General features: G+C 41.4%; 1 protein-coding gene across 3 annotated transcripts in view; it reads left to right on the top strand.

The window, feature by feature from the left end:
• Positions 1-13,443, top strand: part of LUC7L2 (LUC7 like 2, pre-mRNA splicing factor) — a 58,661-nt gene that overhangs the window by 26,458 nt on the left and 18,760 nt on the right. For all 3 annotated transcript variants that reach the window (XM_077831137.1, XM_077831145.1, XM_077831128.1), the window contains 3 exons: positions 2,399-2,509; positions 4,586-4,729; positions 9,616-9,792. In XM_077831137.1, the coding sequence (XP_077687263.1) occupies positions 2,399-2,509; positions 4,586-4,729; positions 9,616-9,792 (432 nt within the window). The remainder of the gene's footprint in view (positions 1-2,398; positions 2,510-4,585; positions 4,730-9,615; positions 9,793-13,443) is intronic.

Raw genomic sequence — 13,443 nt, 5'->3', positions numbered from 1 at the left:
ATAGTGCATAAATGGCTAATCACAAATTACTCGTGAGGGAATTCTGCACCAAAAAAAAAAAATACAAATTATGCACACAATATTTTAAAATTCTGCCTATTTTGTCAAAATAACACAATATAATCATGCCAGTTTCAATTATTTTAGTACTTTATTTAAAAATACCCATCAACAAGTATGTCTGTAACAATACAGACAATGAAAAAGGTTCAGGAAATGTTTTTTTGACAAATAGGTTCCTTACTAGGCAGACAGTAACCTTAGAGTAACAGAGTAAACACCAGAGCTATGAGCTGACAGGTCATCCACACATCTCATTTGGAACCGGAAGTACACAATAAGGCAGCAGTAGAGGTGTACCCCCTCCCAACCACCCTCCAAAAAAAGGCAAGCAGGGTAGTATTGTGTTAAATGTAAACTACTAAAACGGAGGGAGGGGGTTAAAAAAAAAAAAGATTTGACAAGGTAAGAAAACGGCTCCTGTGCTTGTTTCATTTAAATTAAGATGGTTAAAAGAAGCATTTTTCTTCTGCATAGTAAAGATTCAAAGCTGTATTAAGTCAGCATTCAGTTGTAAATTTTGGAAAGAAGAACCATAACATTTTGTTCAGAGTTAAAAGCATTTCAGAGCTGCAAACAACCTCCATTCCTGAGGAAACTCTAGGTGCTACTGTATTAATATAGAACTTTGATTAATAATTCATTTAAACTACAGTACAGAAATGTAGTTCCCGCACCCATCAGAAGCAGTGCAAAGGCTTGAGGGAGTCGGGTAACGGAGGAACTGAGGGAGAGGGACATAATTGCTGGGAAGGAGCCTGGGAGTGAACCTGGAAGGCTGTTGGGTGTGGGTGGGAGAAGTATGGAACAGTTGTTTCTTGGGGGGATGCAGGGGAGAGTGATAGGGAGTTGGGGAGCCTCCACCATGCAGACTCTGGCTGACCCCTAGCCTCTCCCATTCAGTCAGGCACATCTATCCCTGTGTGTCTCTGCTACCCTGTCCCCATGTGTCCCTTCACCCCCACTCTGATTCAGCCCCCACCCTAGTTTGTCTCCCCCCTCCCCAATTGGCCTTTCTGAATCCCAGTCTGTGACCTGCCCTGTGTGCCTCTGCTCTGTCTTTCCCTTCCCCCCATATGTGCCGCCTCCACCTGGCTCTGCGAGCTGGGTGTTGTGAGGAACGCCTCCCCCGATGCCCCCGATACCGCCTCCACTCCACCCCTTCCATGAGGCCCTGCCCCTGTCCTGCCTCTTCCCACCCCTTCCCTGCCCCCATTCCAACTCCTTCCCCGAAATTCCCACCCCAATTCCTCCCCCTCCCTGCCCCCAGGGGGTGCAGGAGGGGGTTCGGGGCAGGGAGTTAGGGTGCAGGGTTAGGCAGGGGGTTGGGGTGTGGGGTGCAGCAGGGGGTTGGGGTGCAGGAGGGGTGCGGCAGGGGGCTCAGGGCACGGAGTTTAGCGGCAGGAGGGGTTTGGGGGGCGGGCTCCAGCCCGGCGCGTACTGGGGGCAGGGCAGGCTCCCTGTCTGCCCTGCCACTGCGCTGCTCCAGGAAGGGGCTGGAACCTGGGGGAAGGGTGGGCAGAGGGCTGTGTGTGTGTGTGTGAGGGCTGTGCTATGCTCCTTCACATACCTCCCCCGAAGCTCCCATTGGCTGTGGTTCCCCATTCCCGGCCAAAGGGAGCTGCAGGGGGCGGTGCCTGGAAGCAAGGGCAACACACTGTAGGTAAGCACTGGTTGGGGCACGGGGAGCTGGTGGGCTGCAGAAAATAACCTTGCGGGCCACATTGAGTCCCCTGGGCTAGTGAGTGACTGCCCTTTGTTTTGGCACCACAGCAGCCCCTAGTGGGCAAAAGACATAACAGTAGCACCTCCCCGACAGAATGTATTTTCTGTGGAGAGAAAAAAAAATTCGGGGGAGGACATGAATTCTGTGCGTGCACAGTGATGTAGAATTCCTGCAGGAGTAACAAATGTATGTTTCGAAGAGAGGCTTTAGGATGCTATTCTTATCCACAGAATTAAAAGTATATTTCTGTTTTACATCTGGGTTACCAGAATAGTCACGTTTGTGAGCTCCTAAGGCCCTATATTCACTAGAAATAAAGATATATTTTTAACTCATGTTAAACTACTCCATGTTAATTAACTCTAATTTACAATCTCAATGATGAAGCATTTTTAGTTTTAACCCATATTGGCTGGTTTGAGGTAAACTCTAGGCTGCTTTCTGAGGACTTGAACACTGGTTAAAAATTATCCTTTTTTCTTAGTGAAGAGAACCTAAAAGGAGTTTATTAGGTAATTCCCACACATTCTCAAATATGGCTTTGCCTGGATTTTTCTTGTCTAGGTGGCTTTGCTTGTTCTTTCTGGCAGTGATAGTCTTTTGATGTTTTAGGCAATGGATCACCTACAGTCATTCATTGCTGACTGTGACAGAAGAACTGAAGTGGCTAAGAAAAGACTAGCAGAAACTCAAGAAGAGATCAGTGCTGAAGTTGCAGCTAAAGTAAGCATTTAAAACTGGTTCCTGACATGCTGCAAAGCCCTTTTGGATTGCTTAAGGGAATACTTACAATTGGGGTGATTTTCCTCTATCAGAAAGTAACCATTTCTTATTTAGCACAAGTGCAACTGAGGTGAATTCAAATGAGATTACCCATTAGTGAAATTCAAACCATTTTCTGAAGGAAGGAAGTTTAGGCTTTGACAGGCCACCCAAACTGAGGATTTTTGTTTGAGAGATACCCTCTTCTCCCCGAATCTCTTCCTAAAATCATTGTTTCCCAAACTTTTTACTAAGGTGACCCACCCAACAGCATTTTGTCTCCTTTTTATAAAACCCACCATTACATATATGCACCCTCAACCCTGGCTCCACAGCCCTAATCCTGGCCTGGTGCATGTGGGAGTTCAGAGCAGTGGTTCCCAAACTTTTAAGGGTCATGCTCCCCTTCACCACCACCCCGTGCCCCTCCCCCAACTGGGCTGGGGAGAGGGGGAAAAGGATGACATGGGTAAAGGGGCAGAGGCTGGGGGGTCATAGCTGGGGGTGGTGGGAATGGAGCTGCAGCCAAGGGCCAAGGCTGGGGGCAGGAGTGGAGACGCAGCCAGGCTGCAGTGGGGGCTGGCAACTGCGTGTGGAGCTGCACCAAGGCTGGGGACGGGGCCAGGCACGGAGACGGGAACTGGGGATGGAGCAGAGCTGGGGCTGGCCTGTGCCCACTGCACCCCCTTGAATGTTCCTCCGCACCCTCCTATGGGGTGCACCCCACAATTTTGGGGACATCTGGTTTAGAGAGGGAGCCTGACCCATGCTAACCCCACAGCAGCAACTCTTGTCCCACGGGGCTGGGCCTGGCTGTTTGTTCAAGCCGAGTCTGGCTCGCCAGATGTGAGTGACCCTGCAGTCCTGTGTGTCAGGTTGCAGCTCCCAAAGTGGGGAGCTAGGGCAGGAGCTGCCACTGCAGAGTGAGTGCAGGGCAGGCTCGGCTCGTTCTCCAGGCCCTCCACTCCCCCATCCTCGTGCCTCCCCTCTGGGCCATAAGTGTGTATTTGTCTAGGCAAAATATCCTAGAGGATATTGTGAAGGCCAAGACTATAACACAGTTCAAAAAAGAACTAGATAACTTTTTGGAGGATAGTTCCATCAATGGCTATTAGCCAGGATGGGCAGGGATTGTGTCCCTATGGGGCACTGGGCACTGGCCACTGTCGGAAGACAGGATACTGAGCTAGATGTGGCCTTCTTATGTTCTTAGGCCAGGGACCGGTGATCTGGTCATGGACATAACTCCTCTAATACCTTTCTGCAACCCACTCATTGGTTAGGACTCATTGTTTGGGAAACACTGCCTGAAAGGAGAAGGAAAAACAGGGAGACGACTAGTCATCCACTTCTCCTTCAGGAAACTTCAGTCTCTGTGGTGGAGCATGCCATGAAAAAGTGATAACTCCATTTTTGTCCCGAATCTCAGCAGCTGAGAGAGCTTAGAGGTTCATGATGTCTCATCTAGTTTTTGTAACTGAAAAATTCAAGTCTCCTTCCAGTGAGTGCATGCACATGTTTGGAGGAATGGTTATATTAAAATATTAATTCTGCAAACCTGTTTATTGGATAGAGAGCAATGACTTTACAACTTTTGTATTGTTCAGGATTTCTAAACAAATTTATGGTCTCGAAGGGGAGCATAGCCAAAGACCAAGCAAGGAGAGTGCAGATAGCCCTTTCAGCAGCCTTGAGAGTCTTGCATCATAACAGTTACCATCATAAAAATCCCAGATACAGCTGCAGAAATGTCCTAACTTGAAAATTTAATAACTTGTGAATATGCAGGGTGGATTTCCTACTCTGGAGTATACGTGTTGGAGAATACAGGGTGGGTGGGGCCTACACTACTTGTTCATATATAAATATCTCTGATCCACATGTATGTCCATTGACTTAGCCTTAAAGAGTTTATTTTATATATCAATGACTTCTGGATATTAATACCAACAAGCACATTCTAGCTTCTCTGAGAAAAATCCAAACCTAAAACACATGAAAACCTGCCAGTATTGAGCTCCCCCTTGTTTTTCCAAGGCTGAACGAGTTCATGAATTGAATGAAGAAATTGGGAAGCTATTGGCCAAAGTAGAACAGCTGGGAGCTGATGGAAATGTGGAGGAGTCCCAGAAAGTAATGGATGAAGTGGAGAAAGCCAGGGCAAAGAAGCGAGAAGCAGAGGTAATTTTGTTGTCTTTACATCTGTGAATTCATTGACACTTCATTCCAGATGGTCCTTATGAGAGGAGACCAGATCTTCTTAAACCATATTTTTCTGAATAATTTGGTTTAGAATGCTCAGCATGTATTGAAAAATTTTAAACTGTTTGTATTATTTTTATTTCCAAAATGGAAATGGCTGAGTGTATCTTTGACTTGAACTTTTATGTAAAAGGGTTTTTCCTTCCAAAAGTCTATTTTGTCACCCTACATTTTTTGAATGCCCAGAAATAATAACTTAAATTTTATCAGCAGCTATGTACTATACAATTGTTATCAATCGGCAGCACATCCTTAATTTTGATTCAGGGATTGAGGCAATCAATTGTAGACAGGGTGGATTTGATTTAATCAATCAAATTGATTTAAATCACTAGTTGGGAAGACTTGATTTAATCATGGATTTCTACATAAGGTTATAACAACCAAACTTTTAATACATATTCTTCACAACTCAGAGACAGATGTAGGTTTTATTTTTAGAAGGTGCACACTATACGTTTTTAAAGTGATTTATTTTGAAAACTTTTCAGATTAGTTTACCACTATACCAGAAAATGAATGATTGTTTGGTTATTTCATTTACCAAAGGTAATTGAAGCAGATATTTATGAAGTCAGTGGGAGGTGAACTATCTCCAATTCAACAGGTTAATCATTAATATTTGGAGGATTCACCAGACAGACATTTAAATTGTTTTATTTAACTAAAACAACAAGGTTATGTATTCTGGATGTTTTTCTTCAACAGCAAACATATAATATTTTAACAAAACAAGCATATGATTTTTTGATTTTAGTTAAACATTCAAGTTTTTTAAAATGAAGTTTGTTTTTGTTTAAATTGTTTTAACTAAAATAGTTAAATGAAATATTAAAAATAAATAAATCGACTGTCAGCCAGGTCAACATGAGAAAGTTAAAATATTGACTTCTACAGCTAATACAGTCGTCTTCACCTTTATTTTCCTGTTTGTTCATAATCTGGAAAAGAAAAACAAAGCTTTCCTGCTTTTTCAGGTCCCAAAACAATGTCTCAGTTTGGAATGAATTATTCCAAAGGAAGAAAATACTCTTTTAACAGCAGTAGCTTCTTCTGCAGGTGTAGAAAGTGAGATGATCATTTCAGCAGTCTCTGAATCCAAGTGCTTAAGTGACTTCCACCGGTTCACTGGTGTGACTTTCTTTAAAACATCATCAGCAAACATATTTCTTGAATGGTTCACCCTTAGCCCTGAAGTTTATTATAGTTGGCATTATGGAGGGATGATTGTTGGATGTCCATGTCATAGCCAACTCCTTTTCTTCAGCAGTTAAGGTTTGACCCTGGTACTGAGTATTGAGAATATTTGCAAGAAAATGAGCTGGAAATAGTGCCCGACCCATTCAGGTTTGTTTTGTTTTGTTTTGTTTTTTAATGCTTGTAATTTAACTCTCTCCTTGCATATTTCTCTTTTTAAGATCTCACCCAGTTCTTTCAAAATTTCAACAGCATCAGCAATAAAACAGCTATTTCCCTGCATTTTGTTCAAGGCTACAGAAATAGGCTTCAGGGTACTCAGCATGTGCTCCTCATTTCTCTTAAGCCCAATGTTGAGAACTTTGGCTGTGACAGTGCCATCTATTTTTTCACGATTTTGTTCACAAACTGTTATCAGATTAGGTCAGTTCTTGATATAGTGCTCAAAACAGTCCACTACTGAGTTCCATCGCCCATCTTGTGGGAGAGTTAGCTTGGTTCCCTTCACTTTTTTCAGAGCAGCGGCTGCAGAGTGGTGGTTACGGAAGTATTTTGCAATTTCAACAACATTAGCCTTTATTTCTGGAACACTGAAGTCTTTGGCTAGGAGGTGCATCAAATGAGCACTGCAACTGTATGTTATTAGCTTGGGACTCTCTTCTAAAATTCTTCTCAACTTGGCTACATTTGTAGCGTTGGTCTGTGACCAAGCTCTGTACTTGTCATTTGCATTTTTTTTCACAGTTTGTTCTATTCTGCTATGTGTGTATTTCCTGATGTATCAATTGCTTCTGTAAGGAAGACATTCCCTTCTTCTGTTGTCACACAGGCACGTACAACAGGATCATTGTGGACATTGCTCCCCACCCATCAAGACTCAGGTTAACAATTTCACTCTCTAGACCTTTTGCACAATTTCTCTTTCATACGCTTTATCCAGCAATTTGCTTGCGACATCTGTTCTGTTGGGTGGACTGTATCCTGGTCTTAATGACTGAACCATGTTAATGAAGTGTGGGTTCTCAATCATACGGAAAGGAGAGTTTGTTGCATAAATAAACGGGGCAATTTTTTCATCAATTACCTCTTTCTGTAATCTGCTGGTTCTTATCAAAAACTTATCTGTGGTTGTTTCTGGACGACGGAGATTTTCTTTTTGCTACAGGTGATATACTGTGGCTATGTGACATACATGATGTGACTGAAACACTATCATTGGCAGATAACTCTGAAACTATAGAAAATGATGGTGAACTTGAAGGTGGATAATCTTCAGAATCCTGTATGTTGAGGATAGATTCTCCTAAACAAAATAAGTCAATGTAGTTATTTAATTATTATTACCATACTGCTCATTGCATTCACTGAGACTCAGTACTACTTTAAAGGTGAAATTGTAAAAGGAAGATCTGCCTATTTCAGCTATTTATTTTTTATTACAACTGCATCTAAAATGATAGTACCATAGAGTAACAACTATATTTTTTACTCAAACATGAGAATTCAAGAATAGTCCAGAAGGAAGACAGGCGGTCCTTAAGAAAGAAGTATGAAATAAAAAAACTTTACCAACCTGAAGATCCTGCATGTTCAGACATGTTCCTTTCATCATCTTCAATGCAGCTCCCTCCTGAGAAGGAACACTTCTCATGATGTTGTTTCATTCGGGCAACCAGGCCTTGCATTTCTTTATTGCACTGTTTGCCTGTCTTACCCACAGGTAGAGGAACTTAATTAAATTATTCCCAAACTTGGTCTCTCTCACGGCCTGCTGCCATTATAGGTTTTCCCTTCTAGTGAGAGAATGGTATGGTAGATGTCAAATCAATGAAGGCTACAGTCAGAAAGACCTCAAGACTTCTGGAATATGCTGCTCAAACAGTTTCACTTTTGTTTCTGCTGCTTGTCCCTCCCTTCTCAGATTTATTTCCAGATTTCTTCTGGTCCAGATCTATTCTGCCCCCAACAGTCTTCTATTCATTGAACTTTTTGAAACTTTGCACTTTTAGAGAGAGGTAAGGGATTGACTCTGTGTACACAAATTTGCAGAGGGACAATAGGGTTGAGGGCTGTTATCTCTTACCTCTACGTATTTATTATATATTTATTTAAAACCATTTTTGCTGTTAACAAGCATGTTCTCTCTGGAGATTCAAATGCACAGTTTCAGAACTGCAAAACTAAGCATCTCTGATGGTATCTTCTAGACTGAGCATTGAGTCCAATTGGGTAGATAGAAAGATTAATCTAAATCTGTACAGAAGCCCCTGGAACCCCATAAGATTGGGTCCCTAATCCATGAACTATTGGAACTCATTTACAAAACTTTTCTTAAACATTACATGAATATATTGTCTCGTACTATAGAATTAGAATTTATAGTTCCTATTCCATGGTGAGATATCTTTGAGCTATAATGTATCTTAATTAAAACTATCTTTAGATAGGTTTTTCCCTCAAAAAGGGTTTTATCAAAAAAAAGTCCGAATTAAATAAAAAAAAAGGATTTTTTTTCATCGTTGATTTTTCTTCACCCTGATTGTAAAGCTAACTTTGCTACAGAGTTAGATGGCCTAAATATATCAGAGTATTTTCTCCACTAATTCTGTAACTGTTCAGTCCATTGGGGTCTCTGTTGGTGTTCCCACATTTTTTTTAAGGTAATCCTACACTATTTCAAGTGTATTTATTTCCACAGGTAAGGCTTTTACTTAAGTTGAGCTACGTTGGTATGTTTAGTTTCTATGGACGTTGTATTTGATTCTACAGTTGTTAAGACCAGTCGGTGTCATGGCTAGTGCTGGTAAGAAGACTAGTTTTCAGCCTTATGCATCGTAAGCTACGCTGAGTGAGACTTTTTCAAAGGTGTGTAACTCTAACAAGACAAACCAGTTTTCACTGGAGGTCTCAAAAGACTCTTTTCACTGAGAGCTATTTCCATGTCCTATTTCTGCTTTCTAGCTGATTCTTTTTGATGCTTGAGCAGCTTAAAATAACTGTTTAAAAAAAAAAAAAAATTCAGAGGATTGTGTGGCTTTGTTCCTTCTCCCAGCTGTCCTCATATACTCAAATGGCCAAACACATTTTGCTCAATTAAAAATAACTCTTCAGTAGAGATCAATGCTGGAAAGATGATTTTTCAGGATAGCATTTTAAATAGATTCACTATGGAAGCCACTGTGCAATCTTCATAGATATGGTGCTCACTGCTAATATTTACCCGCTACGTTGAACTCTCAAAAATTGTCAGGCTCCTCCAAAGTAACCTACTGTGGAGCAGAAATTAAAGAACAGGTCTGTTTTCTTTTGTCTTTATTTGGAAAGCAAAATGAATTGTCCATGGCCCTGTTTTTTGTAGTTAGTGTCCAAATAATGTTATGTTTAAAAATAATGACACTTCTTTGTATTTTAATGGAGACATTTGATTTATACCTTACATGGATAAAATTAATAGTAAAACAGGTCTAATATAGTATCCTGAATTACTTTGACTCTTAATTGACAGGTATAACCCTTCATGTATGTTGCTTCTAGCAGGACATTCTTGTGTTCATATTTTCACGTATTGAAGAGTAAGAAGCTCTCAAAATGTATCTTCCCCCCCCTAGGAAGTGTACAGGAATTCAATGCCTGCCTCCAGCTTTCAGCAGCAGAAGCTCCGTGTTTGTGAAGTGTGTTCTGCCTACCTTGGTCTTCATGATAACGACCGACGACTTGCTGACCACTTTGGAGGAAAACTGCACTTAGGGTTTATCGAAATAAGGGAGAAACTTGAGGAGCTCAGGGTAAATCAGTCTTACTTATTTTTTCTTTCTCTTTTACTGACGACTTAATCGCATATGAGAAGATCTTAGAGGAAACTTTCTATTATGTGTGAATTTATTTGTTCATCTTGTAAATTTAAAACTTTTGAGGCAGGCCCATATTAAAAATTGGTAAGTTAAAGATAATGATAGGACAGTTTTATATAAAATGATCTCTTGGTATGGTGAGTTCATTTAACAACCTGCATTTTAATATAGCCAAAGGCAAGATCATAATCTCTGAACAAAGAACGTAGGTCACGCTTACAGAAGAGGGAACTGGTATCCTGGAATGCACTGACTCTGAAAAGGACTTGATGGTCATGCTGGATAACGACCTGAACATGAGTTCTCAGTATGATGCTATGGCTAAGAAGGGTAATGCTATTCTTGGATGTACAAGCAGGGGGAATATTGAATAGGAATAGAGGTGGTATTTCTTCAGTGTTCAATGTGAACAGGACCGTTACTGGAATGTGGTGTCCATGCTTCAAAAAGGATGTTGAAAAATTGGACATGATCCAGAAAAGATTTACAAGAATGACTAAAGGTCTGGAAACCCTTCCTTACGGTGAGAAATGAAAGAAGCTCTGTCTATATAACGTATCCAAGCAAAGCTTAATAGGTGATTTGAGCACCCTGTAAAAGTAGCTACATGGGGAGGGAGAAGTTGGTAGTAGATGGCTCTTCAATTTAGCAGACAAAGGCATAACAAGATCCAATGCCTGCAAGTTGACGATAGATAAATTCAAACTAGAAATATGATGCAAACTTTTAACAGTAGCTTAACCATTGAAATAACTTACCTTGGGATGTGGTGATTTCTCCGAGATGTGGTGATTTCTCCATCACTTGAAACCTTAAGATTGAATTAAATGGCAAAAACTTTAACACAGTTAAGGTTCCTGATGATAGCCCGTGACCTTCAGAAAACTTAAACTTCTGAAAATTAGGAAATAGAGTTAAGGTAAAAGCCCCACATAACCTTCTCCCTCTTTTAAGTGATGCCCCATAACACACATGTTCGCTCTTTGCCTTTTTATTGTAATGTCAGGTTCTACCTGCACTTGCACTATATTCAAACAGAAAACTCTGCTTTCCTCAACACATCATTCAGTCCATAGTCTGCTCTCATATCCCACCTCACTACTGACAGTACCTGTTGGAAGAAGGCCTCAGTGTCCTGCTACTGACACAACCTACATAATTCTTGTATTGAAATGGTGTGGACTGGAACCCCAAGGTACTCATGTGCGCCTCTTTTCTTTGATAATGCACATGGGGGGGACTCAGACACAGATCTCATATTACAGTCACAGCTCTTTCAAGCTGCTTCAGTTTATTCCTTCACCATTCAAGACAGCTATACCTAACACAATGAATGCAGCTGGAGTGCATGCAGATAATTCCCAGTGGCATTTGTCAGATCAAAGGAAGTGCAGAGGTAAGGTTGCATGGGCATGTACCTTGACTATTTCCTAGTTTTCAGAAGCTTGATTTTGTAGAACTCAACATTCTGGAAGGGCTTGAGCTATCATGCAATCTTAACTGTATCTTTTGCCATTTAATTTCCTAGCCTTTTAAAAAAAGAAATGTATGTTGGTAAGAGTTTGTGGTCATGTAGGCAGTTGTAATTCTCACCGAGGTTTGCAGTTGATATGTTGTTGTGGCTAAGTAGTAATAAAAGACATAGCTTTTATATAGTGCTTTTAATCAGTAGTTCTTTAAGAACTTTTATATTGTTATGCCCATTTTACACATGGGAACCTGAGGTGAAGTGACTTGCCCAAGGTCACCCAACAGGCCAGTGGCAGAGTTAGGAATAGTCCTAGTCCAGTGGTCTTTCCACTAGGCCACACAATTGCTCTGTGGTTCCTAACTGCTCCTATGCATATTTTGTTATGGTGGAATCAAGAAAATGGTCATGCTTTGAAATGTTTGCAATGTGTAGTTGCTAACTGGGCCAATGAGAGAAATCTCTTTCTTTCACAGTCTATATCCCAAACCCTTGACAGTTTTATTACATGGTTGTTAAAGTAACTTGAGTATGCAAGAGAAGACTGGTGGGTCTGTCTCCTTCTCCCTCCTGCCCCACCGTTCCCCACAACATGTAACACCTCCACCACCACCATTTCCAGCTCCCATTCCATCAAGCCATTAGTTCACACTGTAGAAGCTTTTAACATGTAAGAAATTGCTTCCTGCTGTCTCCTGTCCTGTGCTGCTACGTGTACTTATTCCAGACAGCAGGTTACTGGAGGGATGCACGCTACCTTGACTAAGTAGCCCAGGGTGGGCACTGAGCTGGCTTCCCCTCTCCCATTTGGGACTCCTGCCTCTGGTTGGGCTTCTCCACCCATGCCCCAGGGCCATCCAGTCTGCATTCCTTCCAAAGCAGGCCAGTCCCCTCACCCACACAGGGGTAATATGTATCTTAACTATTCATTTTCTGGATTTCAGATGTTTAAATTTTTGATACTTTCAGTCTCCCTACCCCAGATTCCATCTCAGATGGAAAGTCGGGAAGAGGGGCCCAGGCACCGCAAGAGGAGCACAGTCCCCCAGATTTCAGAACACACAACAGGAAGAGAGAGGGGCGGGGCTCCCCGAGATCCCAGCAGACACAGAATGGGAGAATTCAGAGCTGACAAGCCCTCACACCACCTCTAAATTCCCAACTTTGTCTGCTCTCCTTGCTCTGCTAATATGTCTTTTCTAAATGAGTCTCTAGCTTAACTAGAAATTGTGGGCTTGATGCAAGAAATACTGAGTGAAATTCTGTGTCCTGTGTTATGCAGGACTATGTTATCATAATGGTCCTTTCTGGCCTTAAAAATTATCTATGAATTATGGTTTTGCAATTCAGTGAGATATGTAAGCATGTGCTTAAGGTCCATTAACTTCAATAGGAGTTAAGAACAAGTTTTCCTGAATTGGAGTCCAAATGCAGAAAATGTTTCTGTTAGGATCATGAGTAAAAGTGCTAGTGGACCCAGAATGTTTTGTGTGGTTATGTGCGATATTTATGAGAAGGCATTAATGCAAATAGCTCCCTGGAACAAGAATAGTTATTAAAAATAATTACAAGTAAATTGTCATTGTTGTACAAGGAATTACTTGACATCAAAACTATAAGAAATTGAATACTCAGCTATTACCACCAACTGAAAAAATTGTCCATGGATAATTATTCCAAATTCCTAAAGTAAACTGTATTATGTAATCTTTGAAGTACGTCACTTACAAAAAAAAAGATAACTGTCCTCCTTCCTCAAATTCTCCTCGAGATATAATCAAGATGGTCTGGGACAATTCCACAATTCAGAAGACCTTTATAAAGAGATGAATCTCTTGCATTATGCCCAGAAGGTGGAAAGACTTGGGGGCTTTTCCTAATGTCCAGTTCCAGTGTGTTCCATTCCTAAGGGCCCTCTGCTCAGGGTGCTCTGCCCCTAGCTGTAGTGAATTCAACCTACATACTACTAGCTGAAGCATCCTTTCTCTGATTGTAACTGTCGTGTTCACAGTGTGGAGAGAAGTAGCCTCCAAACCAGGGTCTTTGATGCAGACTAAGACCTTATTTATCTTCCAGTGTAAACAAAGGAAGCTCATTAAATTTCCAGCTCTACTCAT

The sequence above is a fragment of the Eretmochelys imbricata genome, chromosome 1 (genome assembly GCF_965152235.1).
Source record: "Eretmochelys imbricata isolate rEreImb1 chromosome 1, rEreImb1.hap1, whole genome shotgun sequence".
Classification (NCBI taxonomy): domain Eukaryota; kingdom Metazoa; phylum Chordata; order Testudines; family Cheloniidae; genus Eretmochelys; species Eretmochelys imbricata.
This window is presented reverse-complemented; position numbering and strand designations above follow the sequence as displayed.